Source organism: Lobosporangium transversale (genome assembly GCF_002105155.1).
Source record: "Lobosporangium transversale strain NRRL 3116 chromosome Unknown BCR41scaffold_3, whole genome shotgun sequence".
In the NCBI taxonomy this organism is placed as follows: domain Eukaryota; kingdom Fungi; phylum Mortierellomycota; class Mortierellomycetes; order Mortierellales; family Mortierellaceae; genus Lobosporangium; species Lobosporangium transversale.
Window position 1 is genome coordinate 1220668 of NW_019028981.1, and position 23526 is coordinate 1244193.

The 23526-nt window shown below is 40.8% G+C and overlaps 5 protein-coding genes across 5 annotated transcripts; 1 reads left to right on the forward strand and 4 right to left on the reverse strand.

Moving 5' to 3' along the window:
* The first annotated feature begins 1696 nt into the window (after positions 1-1696).
* Positions 1697-4598, forward strand: BCR41DRAFT_346218 (hypothetical protein). Its single transcript, XM_022022840.1, has 2 exons — positions 1697-1929; positions 2026-4598. The coding sequence occupies exons 1-2, from the start codon at positions 1727-1729 to the stop codon at positions 4340-4342; spliced, it is 2520 nt and encodes an 839-aa protein (XP_021885610.1). The 5' UTR covers positions 1697-1726; the 3' UTR covers positions 4343-4598.
* Positions 4599-4833: 235 nt separating this feature from the next.
* BCR41DRAFT_124244 (ELMO/CED-12 family-domain-containing protein) lies at positions 4834-6499 on the reverse strand. Its single transcript, XM_022019465.1, has 6 exons — positions 6130-6499; positions 5900-5962; positions 5753-5798; positions 5517-5610; positions 5289-5413; positions 4834-5198 (listed from the first exon to the last, which is right to left on the reverse strand). Exons 1-6 carry the CDS (start codon positions 6133-6135, stop codon positions 4954-4956), a joined length of 579 nt encoding a protein of 192 aa, XP_021885611.1. The 5' UTR covers positions 6136-6499; the 3' UTR covers positions 4834-4953.
* Positions 6500-11695: 5196 nt separating this feature from the next.
* BCR41DRAFT_418891 (magnesium transporter NIPA-domain-containing protein) lies at positions 11696-15905 on the reverse strand. Its single transcript, XM_022029684.1, has 4 exons — positions 15009-15905; positions 13874-14568; positions 13523-13757; positions 11696-13421 (listed from the first exon to the last, which is right to left on the reverse strand). The coding sequence occupies exons 1-4, from the start codon at positions 15448-15450 to the stop codon at positions 11914-11916; spliced, it is 2880 nt and encodes a 959-aa protein (XP_021885612.1). The 5' UTR covers positions 15451-15905; the 3' UTR covers positions 11696-11913.
* Positions 15906-18839: 2934 nt separating this feature from the next.
* BCR41DRAFT_346222 (S25 ribosomal protein) lies at positions 18840-19397 on the reverse strand. The gene is made up of 2 exons (XM_022022841.1): positions 19188-19397; positions 18840-19163 (listed from the first exon to the last, which is right to left on the reverse strand). Exons 1-2 carry the CDS (start codon positions 19218-19220, stop codon positions 18858-18860), a joined length of 339 nt encoding a protein of 112 aa, XP_021885613.1. The 5' UTR covers positions 19221-19397; the 3' UTR covers positions 18840-18857.
* A 1480-nt stretch (positions 19398-20877) lies between these two features.
* On the reverse strand, positions 20878-23312 carry BCR41DRAFT_331640 (nucleoside transporter). The gene is made up of 3 exons (XM_022021807.1): positions 22834-23312; positions 22138-22579; positions 20878-22023 (listed from the first exon to the last, which is right to left on the reverse strand). Exons 1-3 carry the CDS (start codon positions 22981-22983, stop codon positions 20891-20893), a joined length of 1725 nt encoding a protein of 574 aa, XP_021885614.1. The 5' UTR covers positions 22984-23312; the 3' UTR covers positions 20878-20890.
* Positions 23313-23526: the final 214 nt, after the last annotated feature.

Genomic DNA, 23526 nt, shown 5'->3' on the forward strand with positions numbered 1-23526 from the left:
ATGTCAAAAAAAGGCACAAGTTGAGCCTTGGGCTTAACTCGATACTAGACTTAACGGATCTCTCCAAAGGCACTCAGTTTACATTATTATTCCCAGAGGCTGAAAAGCAAGCCGCATTCAAACAGAGGTTCCATCCACTTAGAAGATTCAATGATAAGAGCCATAGTCGTAAAATACCTTCCAGTTTTCCAGCAGGTCTCCCCTTTACACTGGGGCATAGTTTGCCGTTTGGCCTTAAGGTAATCAGATAGGAAGGTGTCGTTTACACTTCATGGCCCCTCGAGTTAACCAAGGCTTTTCCATTATCTTACATTTTTTAGTGATGGTCTCCCAAAAGCACGAGCATATCTGGCAAAGGAAATGGTAAATACCACAGAGTTTCGCGTCAACGACCTCACCCTCCTATGGGCCATGGTTGATACGATGATCTCTTATCCATATATCCTTTCACCTGATAGTTCTCAGGGAACAATCAGTAAAAAAAAATCAGTAATACCCATGCATCAAGCTTTATCATCACGATGGCCCTACATTCATCTTTAAATAGCCTCCACTCCTCTGTACATTTCCCAACTTTCACCCTCTTTAACCTAGACTAAAGATAAACAAATACCCATATCTATTGTTTCCTACCTCCTTCGTAATTTCTTTTTTGCTAAAGGTATCTTGCCGAGTCAGTCTCCATACTGGTCTAAAAAATGTTTTTTTTAAAAAAAAAAAAAATCGATTGCAGGCTCGCATCGCTAGGATATGGCGCTGTTGACATTCATAGATATTTTGCCAGCACACTTTGCCATCTGGAATCTGGTTCCGAAATATTGGTGGAAAGTACCTTGCGCATATGGCATCTCAAATGCGATCCAAGAAGTTTGAACCCATCACAGCAGCAGCGAGGACTGCGAGGGGTTTTCGCGTTAGCTCTGTGAAGCGCTCGAGAAAACAATGATTGGGGGAGATCGACTCTCCCTTCACAAATTTGTAAGTGAAAGGGGGTCATTGTTTTCATTTGCTCAAGCAATACCATTCTTCTGCCTATGAAAATTTGAACTAATTTCGACTTGTAACAGATCAAGGGATTTGTCGCGGTACTAGAAGCAAGTTTCGAACTTCCATCTCTGTAACAGCGTTACCCAAATTCAAACCTGTTATCTACGCCATAACCTTAACTACCCGGAAGTATTGTGCGCGATCGCTTGATGAAAAAACGATTGTAGATCAATTGGAAGTGGTTGAAAAAGAACAAGATCTATAGCGCCGTGCATGGGTCAAAAGATCGTGGTATACCCCACTTACAGCAGCCAAAAACAAGATCTTTGTAAAGAAAAGAAGGGCTTGATAGTCCCTGTCAGGTTCAATAAGGGGATTGTAATAATGGCAAGCAAAGAAGCGACTGAAGTCACATCCAGTCAATTCAAAGATGCTGTCTTCGACAGTGATGGTTGGGGGATAGTGTGGGACAGCACTGGTAAATACTGCTATTATAATATTTATATTATATCGAGGAATTAGGTGGTCGCCGAGCGGACCAGGAATTCGAAGACAAATAAAGGGTCGTCCTTGGGGACTTGATGTATGCAATATAAACCTCGTCTCTTAGAGCCTTCCATTACCGCAGCGTGACAATAAAGAAAAAAAAAAAAAAAAAAAAAAAAAAAAGGAGGTCAATGCATCAAGGAAATGAGGAAAGCCTTCTCATCCTGTCTTCATCCACCGAGTTCTTACCGAGATGACGGAGCATCAGTACCAACAATTCCGAAAGAACGGCATCATTGAGAAAGTCTGTGTCAGAATTGCTTCCACTTTTGCAAGCAATGCCAGCTCATCTTGCTATGTGAGTTTGCAAGACATTCAAGACGTGTTTCCAGATGCACAACGATTCAAGTTGGATGACCTTCCTATTCCGTTTCTTATCGACTCTAATGGCAACAGGTATACATTTCTTGATTAAGACGCGCGCGCCTTATCAATTATAGCTATCTCCAGAAAAGAATTTAATTTGGACGTATTTTGTATATATCATATTAGAATCGAGCCTCTACGCATTGCATTCTATCCATACAAGATCCTGGATGTCGTTACAGAAGTGTCGCGGCCCAGCAACAGCAACAGCAACGCTGTCATCCGTTTACCTACATTGAGAAGCTCCGCAAACCTAGCCGCTCAAGAGCCTCTTTTGCCATTATCAAATTCGATTCAGTCTTTCAACTCTTTGCTTACTACTCGCGACAATGCGCAAATCGAGGAGACCAACTCTAACCTTGAAAAGGTGGCAGAGCTGCTATTGGGAGCCAAAGAGAAGGATGACAAAATGAATAATCTGATGGCGGAAATCAGAGAGAAGGACGACAAGATGAGCCATCTACTGTCAGAAATCAAAGAGAAGGATGACAAGGTGAATAATCTAATACTGGAAGCTAAAGAGAAGGATATTGAGATGCTTAAGCTGCGAGACAAGATGCTCCAGCTGCAAGAAAAGGTACATAATCTGCAAGACAGGGTACTTGAACCGCAATTGGAAGCCAAGGAGAGGGGTGAGAGAATGCAACGTCAAGACCGCGACAGGCTTTCTCTCATTCAAAATCATGCTCATGCTATCCTTGCCCAGAGGTTCGAGCTTTACGATTGTCCAATTCCCCAACTCTTTATAATTCTGCCTGCCGACTGCACTAGATGGGACCCAATCAATGTGTTGAAGAACAAGGTCCGCCTTCATTTCCTGTGCGAAGGTACAACGGAGAGCCCAATCCATATCGGATATGAGGGATATGAAATCCGCAACAGCACGAGGTTCTTTCAAAAGTATGGAGAGCACATATTCATTCTCCTACAGTGGCTCAAGTTGAGACAATCTTCGTCTGCTGGTATCGATTGTTCAATCGAGTATATGGAAACGCTCTCTAGAACACACCTGGCCTTGAGCAACATCAGCAAAATCGATGGCTATGAAGGACTCAAAGGATCTGAACTTCAAGAGCTAAACTCATTCCTTCGAATCAATGATGATAGTAATCCTGCCATTATGCACAGGACCACAACCGAAACAGTTGATTTAAAATGGGTTTGTAAAAACCACATTTTTAGGAATGGGCAATGGATGCTTAGAGATGCGGTGAATAAGAATGGTGGCGAACTCGACTCTAAGATTGGTAGAGTGATTATCGCATTGAAATCCAGAGACCGAGCTAAGGAATTCTTCAATGGGCTACGGCCTGTTTACGAGTTGGATATCACATTCGGCTGGGATTGGACGGTGACCGATCTTGAAGTATTTGAGAATGCCCTAAAAGCATCAAATGTATCAATCCTTCGACTTAGACTTGGACGATCTCAAGAATACGTCGCCACAGAGCCAACTTCAATATTCAAGCGATATGAGATACTCGTTCGCATCATAGAACTCAGCAACATGAGAACGATTCATATTGCTCTATCTCTGGGCCTCATAAAACTCTCCGGTTTACGACATAGAGAATCATCACACCTTCACAAGTTATCCTTTGAGATGAACGCTCAACGGGTTGATGCCAATGGACTACAATTAATTGTAAATTCACTCAAGGCTAGCACAGCTTTGACTATTTTGGACTTGAAGGGGAGTTCAATGGGGGTTGAAGGAGCTGTGGCACTATCAGAGTCGCTCAAGGTTAACACTGTTTTAGCCACTTTGAACTTGGGAGGAAACTCAATTGGGGATGAGGGAGCTGTGGCACTATCAGAGGCACTCAAGATTAACACTGCTTTGGCCATTTTAGATCTGAGTGACAACTCAATTCGGAAGGAAGGAGCCATAGCACTGTCAGAGGCACTCAAGATTAACATGACTTTGATTAATTTGGACTTGTTCCGCAACTCTATTGGGAAGGAAGGAGCTGCGGCCCTGTCAAAGGTGCTCATGGTTAATACAGCTTTGACCACTTTAGAATTGGGGAATAGTTCGATTGAGGATGAAGGAGTTGTGGCGTTATCAGAGGCTCTCAAGGTTAACTCAACTTTGACCACTTTGGGCTTATGGGGTAACTCAATTGGGAATGAAGGAGCCGTTGCACTGTCAGAGGCACTCAAGCTTAACACTGCTTTAACCACTTTGGGCATATGGGATAACTCAATAGGAGATGAAGGAGCTGTGTCACTATCAGAGGCACTCAAGGTGAACACAGCCTTGACGACTTTGCATATGCAGCGTAATTCAATTGGGAAAAAAGGAGTTGTGGTATTGTCAGAGGCACTCAAGATTAATACTACTTTGACCACTTTGGACATAGGGGGGAGCCCCATTGGAGTTGGAAGCCTGGTATTATCAGAGGCGCTCAAGACTAACGCGGCTTTGACCCTTTATAAATGAGGATGCCTTGATCGATAACCAAGGGGCCTTGGTACTATTAGAGAGGCTGAATATGGGCTGACCTATTTTTCGGTTCAAGGAATATCGCTTGGTTTAAAAACCACCCATAAAACTACTCCAATTTTTTATTTTTATTTTGAATCAGGGTTTACCAGACCACTACTAGTTCACTGGTGAAATTCACGGAACCCTGCAAATTGAACCCATCCTTGTAAATGTTGTCAAATTGTTTTATTATTGCTTACTTCCGAATGGCCTTCCCTATACTGTGTTCGATGAGGCCGGAGACATATTTTTAAAAATAAATAAATAAACACCTCCTCCGCGTCTCCTCATGTCCCCTATATAGCCTTGTATTTGCTTTTTTTTATTTTTTATTTTTTTTATTTTATTTTTTTTAAAAAAAAAAAAAAAAAAAAAAAACTCTTTAAAGTAGCTATGGATGTTTCTAGCTATGGCTTTATTTTTGATGTTGCTGGTAAAAAAAAAAAAAAAAGAAAGCGGCACAACTTTATTAACAAATGCTTTGTAGTATCTAGTTGTTTGCAAAGACCTTTTTTTTTTTTTTTTTTAAAGCCTGATATGCTCATCTCTAATTTCTAATTTATATATCACTGTAATTTCTTGTTTTCGAGTTCGATTGCTTCACCGTTTTGCTGCTTATTATTAGATACAATGGGGAATCCACCAGAGCCTAGGCTCTCCTTAGTATCAAATCTCAACATCATCAACTTGCGTCTTGCCAACTGTCGCTCCATCATGATCTTGAAGTCCGTAAATACCCGTTCAAAGTCCATCACAGATGGTTTGGGATCAAGACTTGTCCAATACCCGTTGAATCGATGGAATAAATAGCCTGAGAAATAAGAAAAAAAAAAAAGTTAGTAAATTCGTGCGAGTACTTACGCACACATCATCTCGTTATCATCTTGCATTCACTTCTTACAGTAAAGTTCATGGTAGACAGAACGGTCTGTGCCATTCAAGAATAAATAGTACTGCAGCTGTCTAGTCCTTAGTGTTTGCACAGCAAAAGCCGTGATATTAATTCCAACGATGGCAAAAGAATACCTTTTCAAAATGTCAATAAAAGAAATAAAGAGAAGATGAGATTAGTTGAATAGTTCTTGGATTTGAAAAAGATAGAAGACTCAGTATACATAACATTAATTACCATGAGATCTTATCATGCGAGCACTCTAATGCGTGTTTTGAAGAAATAGGGTAGTGCTTCGCATAATAAACTAAATCGTCCAGTCCAAGCATGCCTAAAAGATCAGAGCAGTACAATCTGAAGGTTAAAATCTGATCCCAGTATTGCATAAGATTGCCAAGTCTGTTGATCGGCAATCAGCCTTGGTTCTCCTTTTTTTTTTTTTTTTTTTTTTTTTTTTTTGCGATGGCTCTTACCCATTCCCCTGAAATCTGTTGCAGGATCTTTGCCCTGGAATCCGATCTATTTGTGTATGTAGAAAGTAAGCAATGGTATCATGACAACATCAAGGTAATAAAATAAAAATTATAAAAAACTATTCCAGAAGTCGTTCATACGCATACCTCAGACCACTGCTTTGTGTATCGTCCATCGAGTTTCTCTTGAGGGCGTAAAAGCTCCCAAAGCTATTTGGTGTTCGAAAGTAAAAAAAAAAAAAAAAAAAAACAGGGGGCAAGGTTAGATTCACAAACGTTCTCATCCTCACATCCATGTGTCTTTTGCACAAATGGTAGAAATCATATATCCATTAATGCTGTTATTAATTTTGATTAAGTCGTTGCAGATGTATTACCAGCATCAGCTTGCGTTCATGAGCTGGATTGGTTGAATCATATTTTGTATGTGCACGTTGATTGATCTCCCTTGCAAGTTGATGCGTCAATGCAATCTTTTCGAGCGCATATTGCAGTTTCTTGGCTGCGAGACTAAGGGGAAAGCAAGAAAAAGAAAATGTATTGGGTTAATACCTGTAAGCATTAAAATCATTAAGAATATAAAAATATTAAACGGGTGATTTTTTTTGCTTAATCTATCCTCGATTTCAGTCGTTCATCCATGTCATCCATGTTATGCATTGAGTTGAAGAGATGTTGAAAGCCCATTGTATTAAACACGAGTATGTCAGGCCTGGGAGTAACACACCAGAATATATTTTGTACGTGCACATGTCAGTGAGAATATATTGTGCTTTTGTAAGCCTAATAAATTTCCGTTGGGGTAAAGGGCGTAGGCAACACAAAGATGTTTCGTACTACCAACGCAATTCTTTTCATCAGGGATGAGGAAAACAAAACCAAAAAGCAGCCCTTTTATCATTGGTGCCCTGACTGATCAAAGGCAGTAACCCAAGAGCTATCTCTCGTCCACATCCATGAACATCCCGACCAAAGCCTTGTCTTTGTCCTTTGGCCTCAGACCAAATCTCCTGTGTCATACTAGGCTGCTGCTATCCCGTTTCGTTTAGCTCATCAATGATTGAATGGGTATGCATTTAACACTTTGTTTTCAATGGTCCAAACGCTCGGAAAATTGTTTTGTGTATGAGGTGAAAGGCAAAAGGGGGTATCTAATCTTCCAGTGATCTAGCACAAACGTGGTTCGAATCATGCTTTTGCAATGCATACAATGTGTGTCCTGTTCTGACCCTATTTTGTCCTGCTCCATCTTTGTCCTGACTTTTTCTGTTGTATCATATTCCATCCATTGCTTTCCGTTTTTTTCTTCTTTTTTTTATGCGCCGAGACACGAGTTTACATAGTTTAAATATACATTAAACTATAAAAAAAAAAAAAAAAAAAAAAAAAAAAGAGCCGAAATGCAACATCATAATTATCAAGCTTACGTGTGAGGCGATCCACTGTCAGGGAAGTGTTTCTTGCGTAGGATCAGCTGCGTGATCTGGGCCGCGTCGCTGTTTTCTTGCTCTAGCTCTCTCCTCTCCAACTGCTCCCCCCATGACGATATGGAAGTATAATAGAAATTAGCGTGAATAAGAGTCAATAAAAATACAAAAAGGGTTTCTTCCCGTTCATTGGATAATACAATGATGCATGTCCATCGCCTTACAGTAAGTTGTTTTGAGAACAAAATGCATCGATCTACAAAGAAACACAGAAGCACAAAGAAGAATTAAGAAGAAAAAAAACAATTATTCATGTCAGCATGCGCGCATCTCATCTTTTTCTCTCCCCATGGATTTTTTTCTAAATGTTTCGCAGCAATAATTGCATATGACATCAGAGCAATTAGTTTGGTCCTACTTACCAATCCTGTAAATCATTCCAGCTGCAGATCGCGACTGCCGTAGATCCATCATAGTGCAATTACTGTTACCGTTATAAATATTGCCATTGCCATTGATATTGCCATTGCTACTGCTAGACCGGCTACTGGTTGAGGACACACTTCGTTTCTTACGATGTTTTAACTCACTAGTTCCTGTAACACCAGAAGCGTTACAAGTTGTCGTATCACCTTCTCCAAGCAGTGTAGCTCCATCAGAAGTGGTTGTCACTGTTGTTGAGAGCGACGATGAAGAGACTCTTGCAGCTGTTTGTCGGTCAGGACTATGATTATCCGACCCAGAATCATGCGAGGAATGTGAAGACGAAGACCTGTCAGAATCTGTTGAGGTCCTGGTTGGTGCAGTGGTTGTTCCTGTAGCACGTACAGCAGCACGCAAATGCATATGAGCTGGAAATGCATTCGGACCAGCAATGTTGGTGAATGCAATTGTCCCTAAATGTTTTTCATTCACCAAGTTAGACATTACATTGCCTTCATGATCCCACAAGGGGTCCAAAGGTGTCTTCCAGTCATTGGCTCCACAAATCCGTGATAGTTCTGTTGATCGGGTCAAAAGACCGTATAGAAACTTGAAGAGACGGTAGAGGAAAAGAAAAATGACGTTTTGGTAAATGGAATTGTAAAGGACAAGGTTGATCCATTGTTGGACATGGTACTTGACAGATGCCAATGCACCATTGAGATTGTCTGGTGGCGGCATTTGTAGCTCAATAAGGAAATGTGGGAAAAAAAAAAAAAAAAAAAAAAAAAAAATGAATTTCAAGTGTAGAATAAAGGTGTGGTGTGTGGTAGCGGTAATAGGTGAATAGCACTGGAAAGAAGAAAGAGAGAAAGAAAGAAGGAAAGAAAGAAAGAAAGAGGTCTATAAAAGTTGTAAAGGAGTGGAATTGGCTTTTGAGAGGCTATAGAAAAAGAGCGAAAGAAAGACATGCAGGGTCATAAAAGGCACAAGTTTTTGTGTCATGCCTACATCGCGTGGCGTGGCAGCATCGCATCTCTCTTTTTTTCAAATTTAGCATTAAGGGACACAATCAATACAACAACCACAACAAACACACAGACAGCAGGCACAGACAATAGAATGAAAATGAACATCCGAGTCTTCGGATTCTCTCCACAGGAGAACATCGTACATGAGCATACGGTTGAAAGGAATATGGACTATTAGTGAAAGGATTATCAGTGGACTGTCAGTAACCCAGTGTTGTTAAAAGTTTATAGACAGGGCTTGCATGCAGTTAAAAATGCTTCTATCTGCAATAGGTATGGGGTAAATATCCTTCATACATTTCTATATCTCTGTTGTCATTGTTGGTCATCACGTCTCAAGTCCTCGGAATCAAGCAACAAATCATGTGTCAGGCCTTAATCGACCGGATAGATGAATGGAGAACCAGCGTTTTCCTTTCCATAGGCTTGAAATATCACTCAATATTACATGTTCTCGTTGTGCTTGGAACTAAAGCATGACCCCTGTAAAGTTCTCAATCATGCTTTACAGTTTTTTTTTTTTTTTTTTTTTTTTTTAATTCTCTGCTCTTTCATTCTTCCTTTGTTACCCAGCATCTTCAAGAGGATTATAACGAACCAGCCTGTCTTGAAAATGGCGCTTACGTGGAAAACTGCTGTTGAATGACAGCTGGTCAAGCGCCAGTCCACTCAAGTTTACACAGCCTCCAACATCTAAATATATTTCCATGGTTTCTTATTTTATAATCTCCTTTGTACAAGACATGGATCATTGACCATTGAAACTAATCACTCTTACCTTTTGTTTTTATTTTTTGGTTAATTTACATTTTACATAAAGTAGGGACTAAAAAAAGAGATGGGAATATAACGTACGTTGATTTTACATGCTTTTCCTCTTATAAAAGAATGAAACTAATCCTACAGACGTTTCAGCTTGCAAAACTAGAGAAGTCTAAGTTTGTTCGGTCCTTGGTTCTCACGGATGATGATCGCCCTCACTCGCCCACAGCTCCACGCTGCTCTAGCAATCTCCTGTTAATCTTATTCAATCCGATGACTTGTGGGGTAAAATAGCTAAACATTTGCCAGAGCGTGGGTTCCACAAGCGCACGGTTTTGTCAGCGTTAGCTGAGGCAATATACTGGCCACCCGGCGAATAGACTACAGTGTAGACATAACCATGTCCGTTTAGCACTACGCGATGTATCTCCTTTTCTACCCCTATATGTGTAACACACATCGATCCATCATAGCTTCCGATTACAATCTGCTGACCACATGGTGAACACATCACGAATGTTGCCTCATCCTCAAGATCAAGAGTCGATATCTTTTGATGGATTTGTCCTGTTTCTGCATCCCATAGATACAGCTCCTCTGTTGAATAAATAAAAGCAAGCAATGAGTCGCCTAATAAGGATGCTGAACGTGTGCAGAATCCTTCTCCAATATCATCCTTTATGAAATGCATATCATCACTATCAAGAGTAGTGAGCAACTGTCCGCTACGAGAGTATTTGATATCGGTTACTCTGTTCATATTCTGCAATGTATGGAGAATCTGACCTATTCCTCTTCCTATGGTGGCATCCCACAGTCGTACAGTCTTGTCGTTGCTAGCTGATGCAATGTATCGTCCATCAAGTGAATATTTCACGTTAAAGATCTCTCAAATGTATATTCGAGCATCCCAGTTTTTGTATTCCACACACGTACTGTGCCGTCGCCACTAGCTGAGGCGATTTGGGAGAGTAAGCCACACAACAAATCATTTCAAAGTGCCTCTCCAATCTAGGGACCAGTACCCCTGATGTCGCATCCCATACAAGGATAGAATAACCAGCGCTCCATTAGGCAATCTGGCGACTATCCGGCGAGTAGCTAAACATAGATACACCATGTCCCTCATCCTACTCTGCGCCACCATCCAGTGTATATATAAAGCCTCTCCCATGAAAAAGTGTTATACACAACGATCGAACCATCCTTATTAAGCGCTGCGAGAGTCTTCCCATCAGGGGAATTTGTACCCCATATAAGTGGTGAGCTTTCTTGAAGAATTGGCCATTCACCAAGCTGTATATCTACCATCTTTGCACCATCCAAGTTCGCTTCACGAAGCCAACAATTTTGGAGGTTTACTTTCCTCAGATCTGCTCCTTGTAACTGAACGCCTTCGAATATATCGTTACTCAGATCTGCGCCTGGGATCTAAATACCTCGCAAATCAGCTTCGATAAATGATTCTCCTGCTCGTACCAAGATTGTCACCGCATTAGCTGCTGCAGTCCGCCATTGGCATTGATTATCGCTTTTTGAGAGTTCCACATATTATATAGCTCTTGCTTGAACAATGGCTCTAAACGAACAGGATCAGCCAGAGACTGCAGGATAGATGGATCGCTCACAAGGTTCTTTTGGAGATCATCTTGCTGCTCGATTGGATCAACATCATTTTTATTCTCCTTGTTGACTTACATCTCACAATTAAACGCTGAGCTGTTACTCTTTTAGTAAAAAGTCCGAGATCCTGTTGAATTGTTTATACTATTTCTTTCTTTCTTTTTTCTTTTTTTTTCTTTTTTTTTTTTTTTTTTTGGTGAATCAGTGAATCCAGGAGAGCTTGGCTAGCAGGAGACGATATAGGCTATAGAAACAACACTTATGGAAAGTAGAGTTACCCTTACATTTAGGTTGATAGTGTGAACCAAGAAGCAATGACGTTGTAAGTCGAAACAAGAAAAAAAAAAAAAAAAAAAAAAAAAAAAAAGCACGTTTGGTCACAAGTGTCCATATAGCCCGTTTCATTTGGTCGCGATACCTTATATTTTTTGAATACTTTCGAGTGTATTGGCAGCCAATTAGCTCGCTTGTTACGAGTATTGTTGCAAGTCCGTCACGTAGTGAGATGCCACCAGAACAATTCAATCATCGTTTTTAGATTAAAAATATAAGGTATCGTGACCAAATAAAATTGGCGATATAAACACAAACTCTTTTGCTTCGCTAAACCCCCAAAGGTAAGAAAAAAAACATTTAATATTTTTGTACAAGCATATCAGTCGATTAGACAAAGTCAGGTTTGAAATACAATTTCATTATTATGAGATGCCAACATTTACATTTATATTTTTCTTTGCTAATATACAGTACAATGGTGACTAACGACATGTATGACATTAGACATTAGACATTAGAGAAAAATGAAAATTGAAAAATGAAAAATAAAAAGAAATAGTATGGTAGTAGGTAAAGTGATGAAAATGATTATTTTGAGTTGGATCCTGCTCCGTCATCTCTACTTTCCAACCCCAGCTGTAGCTCCGGAAGTGCCAGCAGTCTTCTTTAAAGTCTCAGGAGATTCTTTTGCCTCTTTAATCTCCTTCAAAATTGACTCTCTCCTTGAAGCTGCCTGCAGTTCAGGGTCTCCTGCATCCTCCTTTGCCAATACGGCCAATCGTTTCGCCAACAGTGCGACTCCAAAGAAGACAATCAATACACCCAAACAGAACAAGGCATATTTCTTGGCTGTGAAACCTGCAAACTCGTCATAATAGATGCCTCCACCCACGATATCCAAAAGGACCCAGATTGTGAAGAAGACAGGCACTTGAAGCAATGCATCATACTTCTTCAGTCCCATGTTAATCCAGTAGACTTGCGAAATCGCCGTCACCACCGTAACAATCAGGATCACCCATGCAATGAACGATGTGAATTGGTTTTGGCCGTCAAAGATACTGGTCACTAGCAGGTTGATCAGTGACTTTGCAAACAACACAGTATACGATGCCATCATTCCTCCAAGTCCCGCGTACGCTAATGGCAGACAGAAACGCAGCAAAGGTGAATTGCGTCGGATCAACTTTTCTTCGGGCAATGTGGGAATAATCTCAATCTGTCGCACGCGCTCCCAGAACGTCAAGGGTACTCCATTATGATGATGTGACTTCTTTTGGCCTCTACGATGGCGACGTGTGGACATCACAGAAGGTGTGATAGACGGCATACGGCTCAGCCCCTGACGTGATGAAGATCCAGTCGCAGCCACAGTATCATGTTCTCCAACAGCTCCTGGAGTGCTTGTTCCCAATTCTGCAGAGCCTATGACTGATCCACCAAACTTGAGTTTGGGTTCTTGTTTGTCTTCAACAGCGTTGGATGTTGAGGATGGGACCTTACTTTCCAGATCTGCAATAGAGTTTTGGCTGCTGTTGCTTCTGCTAGATCCAAACGAAGGTCTCCAGTTATCCTGTGGAGGCTCCGTATAAAGAACAGTAGATGATGCTCCTATAGCTGTTCCAGATGCCTCACTTGTGATCGTGTGATGACTACGACTCGATTTCAATGCGCCATCACATTGTTTCTGTTGTTGGGTGGATGACCGAGCAGGTGTATCCAATGATGTCCTATTTAATGAAATATCATTGAGTTGTTCCTGTCCTTGTTTCTGTTTCTCAGAGCTCGGCTCCTTGGACGTTGAAGTTCTCGCCTTTCGCCCTTCTTCTGCATCACGTAGGTTAGCTCCAGACGACACGAGTGCTCCATGGATGGATGGATTTTTTGACCGTTCCTGAAAGGCCAAGCTTTGGGTGCTTTTGTTGGAGTTGATCCTGTAGAGCCGCCCTTCTTTCTTCAATTGCTGCTCGGAGGAGACACCAATGGCTACATCTGCCTCGTTCTCGACATTTTTCTCAACAAACTGGATAAAAAAGAAGGTAAAGACGATACAGACACCAATAAATGTCAGATAGATGATTGTGGCCGGCTTATGGAACAAGTTGATGAGAACACACAGCTTGTAATCTATTAAATAATTAAATAATAATAAAAGGACGGTATTATCAATTAGCAAAATGTAAGATATATGTAAAGACATATACGAATTACTTTAAGAAAAAGCATACCTTGCGCAACAATGCCTGAAAATACGACGACAATGACAGATCCTGCGACAATGAAAAAGATGCCAGCAATATCCCATCTTCCGAGGACCTCCTTGTTGATTAGGGGTGCGATAATAACGTTGGAGATAAGAGAGATTGATCCTAGAGGTGCTGTCAGCGACTGAGGTGCGAATCGAAGTGCTATGAACCCTCCTAAATTTCCGATAATAAACACGGCAAGACCTGCTGCCCAGAGCTATATCAAATATATATATATATAACAGTTACAGCATTATTACGAAGATCCTAATAAAAATAAAATAAAAACGAGAACTGGTGGTGGCATGAAGAAGATAGAACATAATTATTTACCTTGGAGACAAAAATATTGCGCCAAAACATGTAAGGCTTCAATCGACGATAGAGCTTTCCATGTCGGTTCTCCTTCTCCTCATACAAACGGTCAGCCTCCTGTTGCACCTGTTCTTCAGACCAGCCCAGTTCTTGGCGCCATCGCTCATGCTCTTCTTCCATTTCCAGCTGTTTGAGAACTCGTCTTTCATCATGTTTACGTAGCGCATACTTTTGTCCATTTAATCCCAAGTTCAATACTGTGGATGAGATCAAGGTGATGACCACTCCGATCCAGACATGTTTGCGCTGATCGATTTTTCGACAAAAACCCAATCCTTGCTCTCGCATCTGATCCAATGTGTAACCATGATTGAAGGAAGGATCACTGGAAGGGTGTGCCTCGTCGCCTGGACCCTTCATGACATCATCGAGATCAAATTGACAGAGGTTGTGGTATGCGCAACTATCGACATTGTTTCCAACCAAGGAACAGATCTGGCCTGCAGGCTGTCCTCCACAACAGCTAATTTGGCTATGATCTCGATCGCTTGAGAACGAGTGGTTCGTGGGGGCATAGCTTTCTTGCCAGGGACTACCACAAGTCGACTCTAGAGTGCAGTGACTTGGTGAGCATAAATCAGCAGGGATGGGGATGTTGCGCTGTGTGTAAAAAGCATAGGCTGCGCAGTCAGATGCAACACTGCATTGCTCCCCTATTTCAAAAAAAAAAAAAAAAAAAAAAAAAGTAAAATAAATGAATGAATAATGCAATTTGTCAGCCACGCCGAGAAAAATGAAGGCGATCCCTTTCTGATATTATATTTATTCTGCATCATGGTCAATGATGGAGAGTACAGGCAGTAAAGTTATCTGTGCATTCATCATTGCAATCACGTTCAGGTATCATTTCATCATGTCTTTGGATGATTGATGTCTTCCAGGTCGGAGAAGAATTGAAAAAAAAAAAAAAAAAAGTCTGCGCATGTTACGCAATAAGAATAAACTATTTCCGATTTGGCAATAAAAAGTGGAAAAGCATGGGCTGAACCTGTTTTTTGTTGTTGTTGTTGTTGTTGTTGATAGGAGGATAAGGAAAGAGCGGATCAACAAAAACAATGCAATGGTCAATCATTTTTTGTCATTTGAATTTTACCTGCAGTGACGACAAATTGACAGGTTCCTGTCCTGTTGGTTGCACCGTTTGAGCTACTACTGAAGACACAGGCATAGGTGCCTGCCTGGACCTTGGCATGATTGCGTGGCCAATTCTCAGGACGAGTCACCTGGAGACATTCAAAGTCGGTTGTACAAGTCAGAGGCATCCCTGCAGGGATATCTCGCTTTCGTAGCAATGATAATGATGGAGGTAACACTCTCTTTTGACTGGTTGAGTAATCTAATGGATCGGGAACATCTGCAATCGATTGTCTTGAGAGACCCCCAAGAGGTGTTGGAATAGCCAGCGTTGTAGTTACTGATGTTGCTGACAAGACAATGACCATTACTATCAGCAAGAAAGCAGTAGTTGTCGTCGTCATACTCATGGACCAAATGGACCTCATCGACCCATGTCTTTTCTGTGACAACAATGTCATTTCAAATGACACTGAAATGAGAGTGAATGAACTGTGTGATTCCGTTAGACAAGGCTATTTCTCTTTTCTCTATGTGAGTGGAGTATAGGGATAGGAGATGAGAAATGACACGATAGGTAAAGGAAAAGAGAAAGGGGGAGAAAAGAGTTGATGTGAAGGAAGTTCAAAGAAGGAAGAGGAAGCAGGAAGTTGGAAGCATGAAATGGAGGGGTTACAACAGTTTAGATGCATGCGCGACCGAAAAAGTAGGCAAAGTAGAAGAAGAAAAAGTCGAAGTAGAGGAGAGCATAAGAATAAGAAACAGAAAGCGAAGAATATGAATGGGTAACTATTGCTTCTACTTGCAAACTAAACAACAGTAGAAAACACAAGTAGGGCAATGACGAGAATGAAGGAGAATGAAGAAGAAGAAGACAAAGAGGTTTAACGCGATTAAAGGATTCAAGGACAAAAATGTCGACTTTATATAAAAATATTTATCTGGTTTGTTTAGATTGAATACAGATATATATATATTTATACAATTATATAAATACTACATAGAACAAGGACAAAAACAATGACAATGAACAATAGAAAAACCTGTTTGTTGTCTAATTGCACAAAACAATTGCACTTGACAATTGCGCATTTGTATAGATGACCAAGAATAGTTTCTTCTTTTGCCAAGTTGCCAAGTCTCTGAACAGCCCATTCACTCTTATTCTTTTTTTTTCCCCTCTCTTTCCTCTTCTTGTCAATCAATATCACACGGACATTGACACTCTTACACAACTCATACACACAGGCTAAGAAAAAAGAAAAAAAAAGTCCTCCATTTAATCTTCCGTGGATCTGATGACTTGTCTGCGCATGCCGAGTGTCTGCAGCGCGTTTACGTGAACGCATCTTCTGCAGATTGGTCTGAATATATCCACGGGAGCAAAGTTAACCGTGCGAGATGATTCGATTCAAGAGGAATACAAGTCATCGTTTATGGTAGGACGCTATTCTTAATCAAGACATCAATGTCGACACCATCGACAACATCGACAACATCGACAGCCATTATAATCGATTTATATATATTATATATATATCTACAAGGATTCATGTTGTATGTGTCTATTCTTCGCCATGCACGCTCATTTTAATTTTCTTTTAAGTGAGAGCCTTCTTTCTTTTTTTTTTTTTTTGTTGACAAACAAGGGTCGACAGTTTGCTAAACATGTCGTTTGGAGAGTGTGTGTGGGGGGGTATTTCTTCATGTAGGGAGGGAAAGAGGAGGGGGATCAAAGTTGCACAATATCCACAAATCATGTTTTTATACTTGCTCAATCCGGCGGATTAATGGAAACGCCGAATCACAGACCTCTTCTCTCCCTCTCTCCCTTCATTCGATGTTCTTTTTTCCTCCCTGGGATGGGACTTGTGCACATTGTTAAGGCAAATGCCAGTGAATAAAATATACATCCTCTTGTTAACGGGGGGTTTTATCAAGAAAAAAATTCCAGAAAAGACATTCATGCAAAAAATGTACAGTAGATAGACTTAGAATCCGCAATGGATACTTACCATCCCTTTCCTTTTTCCTTTCCTTTTCTTTTCCCTTTCTCTTTCCCTCTTCTCTTCTCTCTTTCTTCTTTTCCTGTGGTTCCATTTTACACTTTCCCAAATTTTCAGGGAGATGAGACTTCCACCCGTTAGACTGGGCCTTGCTTACCCAGGATTTAGTTGGAATTAAACCGTATTCATCGCCACTAGGATTATTAACATCTTGAGATAACGATCTGCGTCATTACGATTAGTTTGGGGGCTATAGAGCGTTTATTCCTTGGCTTTACGCATTTTTTTTTTTTTTTTTTTTTTTTTTAAAAAAAAAAAAAAAAAAAAAAAAAAAAGAGGAATAGCGCCGCTCGATCTCGAATTCAAGTAGTACAGAATACTAATTTGTCATAAATTGAGGGAAAGTGCTCTCTCTCTTTCTTTATTGTATAAGAGAATCAAAAAAAAAAAAGCCCATCAGCGTTAACTCAATCGACAAGAAAAAATGTTAGCCGCAGCAAAATGCCAAGCTTAGGGAAAAAGCTTGCTTGTATGGCCATATTCAGATTGATTTAAACGCATGCCTGTGCGTCTTTTAATCGCCCTCCCTTTTAAGGTTTTGGTAGTTGAGTTGTAAGGTTCATTCCTGTCGAGGGCTTTGTAATATCCCTGGGCGTAACGTACCACACCCAGAGTAACTTTTTTTTTTTTTTTTAGCCTCTGTCGATCATGATGCAACAGAACAGCGTGGGACGCGTTCCTTCGCGTATGAAGAGCGCTCTACCAAAGCAAAACCAAATGGCTCATTTTATAGCCAAGCTGCAGCATCCATGTAGATATTATATAATTAACTGCATCACTGCTTCACCAGACAGCCCTACGAGATGCATCTGCAGGACAGCCTGTTTTTATATTACAGGATTGCAGGACTCTGGGCGTGATTGTACATATACATGTATATGACATCAAGCGTTCATCTGGCAGTCAGAATAATTGCTACCAGAAAAAACCATCAAAAAATAGCCATAGGTTCGTCTGCAATGCCTGTAGCAGCGCGTCATCATGTGAAAAGATGTAAAGAGTAGGAAGAAAAAAAGGGATGACATAAAGTCAAAAATACTCAAGAAAAGATAAAACGAAACATGTACGCCACCAATAATACTTTTGTCTGATGTCAGGAATGGCGACTGTTCGATGCTTGTTGGTTCTCCAAATCTGTCTTGATATAACCGTATTCAGCGGAGTTGGTTAGCATCCCTTGAATAGCTGCCATCCAGAGGGACTACTTAGAATAGACAGGATTCACTGTGTTGTTCAAAACAATAAAACTTGACTGAAAGTCTGTTAATTCTCAAACCATGAGGCAAATAATGCCTCTGGACGCTTCAATAGGATTGTGGCGTGCTTTTGGGACGCAGAAAAGATAGCATTGTTTCTTTTGAGCAACGGAGGACATAGGATTTGCTCTTTAGAGACAAACTTTTTGAAGTTACGCCTGTTGCGAGTAAAAACACAAATGGTTCTCGTTTTCCGCATACTTCAGCGCTTTCACAATTCAAAGGCTGTGACGTAACCATCAAATGTTACATATTTGTCGAATATTGACACATCCCTTGCAAAAGTTCAGGTATTGTTTAAGAGACGTAGAGAAGTCAATGACATGTGGCAGTGTTCAAGTATTTATACAGTACCATGTGGAGTCCGAACAGTCGCCAATACAAAATTAATTTTCGGGCAATTTTTTTTTTTTTTTTTTTTTTTTTTTTTTTTTTTTCAAAAAAGATGTCCTTTATTCGATCAAGATCAATCGACATATCGACGAATTGCTTTTTGTGTTGATGAAGTAAAACAAAGGTATTTCGCTATTTTTTTTTTTTTTTTGTTTACTCTTCATCATCAGCAGCAGCAGCCTTCTTGGCAGACTTCTTCTCCTCATCGCCACCAGCACCGGTAGCACGGGTGTAGATCAACTGGGCGCCGTGGGTTGAGACTGGGACGATCAAGCCCTGCTTGACCAACTCGCGGATGGCCATGCGGGCGAGAGAGCCGTTAATGCGGAGACGATCAACCAAGACAGAGGGTGAAACCAACTTGTAGGTGGGAACCTCCTTCATGAGCTTGTCGTAGGTGGCCTTGTCAAGGATGACAGCGTTGTTAGCCTTGTCCTTGACCTTTCCCTTGGACCATTTCTATTAACCAAACAAATCCCAAACATAAATCATAAAAGTGAGTTTTATTTCTTTCATGATCTTTCAAAGTGTGTCAAATTAAGACAGAAAGCGAGAAAGAAAAAGATAATGAACAAGACCACTGCGACTCAATCCTTTTGCTTTTCAAAAAAAGAGATGCAACAACAGACAGACTGATGCCTGCAGTAATTCTCGCCCTTTCTTCTTATCTCGCATGTTCCAGTGGTGATGAACAGATAAGAGGAAAAAAAAAAAAAAAAAAAAAAAAAAAAAAAGAAAGGATAGGTGGTCGCTGGCATCATCTTTTGTTGTTTTCTCTCTTTCTTTTTCCCATTTCCCGTCAGCTATCTTTAAAAAGAAAAGGCATTGTTTGTTACCTTTTTCTTGGCTTTGCCACCCGAGGATGACGTAGGCTTAGCAGCAGCGTCCTTCTTAGCCTATTGAACAGTGTAACAACAATAAAAAAAAAAGCATAGGGTTAGTACTACAAGAATATTGAATAAAATGTAAGACGAACCCTGAAAACAAGTGTCGAGTAGTGGATTAAGAGGTTGAAAGTGGTATTTTCATTTCATACTGCTCTGCTCTAAACTGTTGAAGTATAGACCAGGAAAGTAAGAAACTGAACGCCGCTGCTGCCGCAATCACCACTGCATCCTTTTCTTTTCTTTTCTTTTTTTCTTTTTCTTCCTGAACTGCTTGCAAAGCTCAGCAAACGGGTCTAGTTTGAGGCTAGTTATAACTGTCTTCCTTGATAAAGTCCTCTGGTCATTAGGGAAATGCTGATTCATCCTGACAATGGTTCAAGCGCCAGCTTTGTTTTATTTGCTTCTGCTTGCCAACGAGCAAGAAAAACAAAAAAGGCGACTAACGTTGAATGCAGTAGCAAAGCAACATCGTTCCGCATGAGCCTTCCGTAACAGGAAAAGGAAGATACCCTCTCTTTCTCTCTTGCATGGTTCTCAGTATGTCCATTATTGATTCTCATTCACTATTCCCGGTGAGATTCCATATTGATATTCTGTAATGAGTAGTAGCTGTTGTTCGTTTTGTTTGTGTGCTTATCGTAGAATGAGCAAACATCAACTTTAACAAAATAATGATTCTTCAGATGTAATAAAAAAAAAGTGAAGACGCCAAGAGTGTCGATAGTAATAAGCAATCCTGCGTTTCTCCTTGTTGAATATTAACTTGCTTATTGCCTCAATGGTTGTTGCCAATACGGATTTAATGGATTGATGGATCGATGGATGACAAGATATCAATCCATTCATCCACAAGTGTTTAAAAAAACCGTCCTGCAGGGAGACTAACCATTGTGATTGTAAGAGAGGAGTTTCATCAAATCCATTCTGGTCTGCTCCTTATGGACCCTCATTTGACCTTAATTTTTTTTTTTTTTTGCACGTGCACAACCAATTGTTCTAAACGTCAACAGGATCAAGATTGTGTTGTACTTGGCTATTAATTTGGTCAAAAAAAAATATATATATGCTGGATCCTTTCTTTTATCACTCTTCACAATGGGTCACACTGAAGGCTACAATCACATTGAATTTACATCGTATTTTTTTTTCTGTTTTTTCTTGTTATTTGTTTGCATATAGTTACATGGTATATCTGGTATATATCTTTTGGCTGTTATTATATATTATTATTTCTTCTGCTTTCAGCAACGTAAAGCAAAATATCTTTTTTTTTTTTTTTTTTTTTTTTCCCTCTTTTTTTTAGTACTTGTGGATTTCATGATGTCCTCCCATATCAATCTTGGACTCATGCTCTTCAGCAGCAGCGGCAGCCTCACGCTCCAAGCGTTCCTCCTCTTCGATCACATCCAAAGGATCTACATAGATCTCTCCACGCATCTTGCAGATCAGCTTCTGGATCCAGCCGGGCAAGACGTTCTGCCAAGTAAAGCTTTCGCTGATCCATGGTTCCTTCAAATCCTTATCCTCGGGTGAGATACGTCCACCAGAGATCAACTCCAAGATGTAAACAATACCGTTGATGGCAGCATAGGAACCAACACCAGCAATAAGACCATAGGCAATTGAGTACGACAAGGGCATCAGCGCAATGGTCAAGAATGCTGGGATGGCATCTCCAACATAATCCCAGTTAATGGAACGGACAGACTTGACCATCATAGAACCGACAACGATCAAAGCAGGTCCAGTAGCCCATGGAGGGAAGGAGGCAAAGATTGGAGAGAAGAAGAGCGAGATGAAGAAGAAGAAGGCAGTGGTGATTGAAGTCAAACCAGTACGGCCTCCTTCAGTGATACCAGCACCAGACTCAATGAAAGCAGTGACAGGGGGCACACCAAAGACGGCACCGACAACGATGGAGGTGGCATCACAAAGGAATGCAGCAGTTGAGCCATCAAAGTCACCGTTCTTGTACATGTAGCCACCAAATTTGGCCATTGAGTACAGAGTTCCGGTGGTGTCCATGATATCGACATAGAGGAACGTGATCAAAGCAATCCAAACCTCTGAGTTGTTGAGTTGGAAGTCCATCTTGCCAATAGTAGTCTGGATAGGATGGAAGGTCACGACCTTCTTGAAGTAATCGAACGAGGCGTTGCCAGCATCCGAATAAGGGAAGTAGGTGAAGGTTGTGCCACGGATCCAAGAGAGGATTGAAATTGTCACAATACCGACCAAGACTGCACCCTTGACACGGAACAGAAGGCAGACACCAATGATCACCAAACCGAAGATACCCATCCAGGTTGTAGGACCACGCATTTGTGTGCCCTCAATGCAGGCACCTGTACCATCCTTGACACATCCTGCAAGTGCAACCAATGTAGCTTTGTCACCGCCGATGAGGCCAATACCAGCAGATGATTGGAAACCTGTAATCAATGAACAAATTGATAAGGTAAGGTTATTAAAATGTGAATCACTGTTTTTTTTTAACCTTTCTTATTGTGTGGATTATGCCCATGTTTGAGGGAGGAGAAACTTACCAATGAAAGCCAAGTATAATCCAATACCAGCGCCAGTGGCAATCTTGATAGATTGAGGGATCAGACGAGCAAGCCATTGACGGATTCCAAAAAGCGATAACAGGATGAATAGGATACCTTCGATGAAGACAGCAGCAACAGCAGTCTCATACGAGATCTTATTTGATCCATGGAATCCAACGACAGTGTAAGTGAAATAGGCATTCAGACCCATACCGGGAGCAAGACCAATGGGCAAGTTGGCAAACAAACCCATGAGCAATGTAGAGAAGCAGGCAATAGCGGCTGTGGCCGTGACCATATCAAGTTTCAAAGTTGCCAGACAGTCTGCATAACCTGGGTCAGTAAAGCATCCCACATCCGTGGCATTGCCTCCATTGTTGCAGACACACGTTCCACCAGAATCAGTGACAATTAATGAGTTGACTGAGATAATATAAGCCTGTCATTTACATAAATAAATAAAATAAACATGAGTGATATGAAGTCGATTAGTTTAATTGTTTTGTAGAGCATCAATCAAGTTGTAGAATGAGCAATAGAAACGTTAGTGCAGTCTTTTTTTTTTTTTTTTTTTTTTTTTTGATCCCCATTGTGTGTATGTTTTTTTTGTAGGCCATTATGGCAGAGCGTTGAAAGTAAAAGCGGGCACGGCAGCTGTAGTATAAGTAAGACAGTAAAGAGTAAGTGTTTTACCATGGTGACAAAGGTAGTAAGACCAGCACGGAGTTCGGTCGTGAACTTGGATCCAGCACGTTCACGACGAGCGCCAGAACCCTCAAGACGGAAGTACTTGCCGATGCGGGACTCTGCCACGCTACGGTTCAGTCTCTCAAAGAAAGACATGTATATATGTTTTTGTATATATTAAAGGAGAAGGGAATTAAAGGTGCACGAGAGGGTGCCTCAGTTGAAACACCAGCAACTTTAGAGTCGTAGGAAAAAAAATAGAGGAAAGGAACCTCGTGAGGGGGAAGGGAGCGATGGCAATCAGTAAACTGAAAGGACAGGTGCAAAGAGAGAAGAGAAAAGAGAGAAAAAAGAAGAGAGAGAAGAGAGTGGGATGCGGATTCTTTTTATTCAAAGATGAAAATGATGGATCCGAGAGTACATGTACTTTACAATGTTAATACAAAAAAGAGGAAGAAGGGCGAAGAGCGGAGAAGAAAAAAAAAAAAAAAAAAAAAAGAGCGAGTTGGCCCTTTTTATCTTATCGCCTCCCTTTGTCAAGATTCTTAAAACAGTTATGCTTGATTAGACTGCCTCACTTTGTCTTCAGTCTCCTGGTCTCATTGGGTCCGAGAAGGATGTCCTTTAGACTGCATCTGTACAAACACATGGAAAAAAGAGGGTATTAACAAACAAACAAATAAACATTCACAAAGGAAG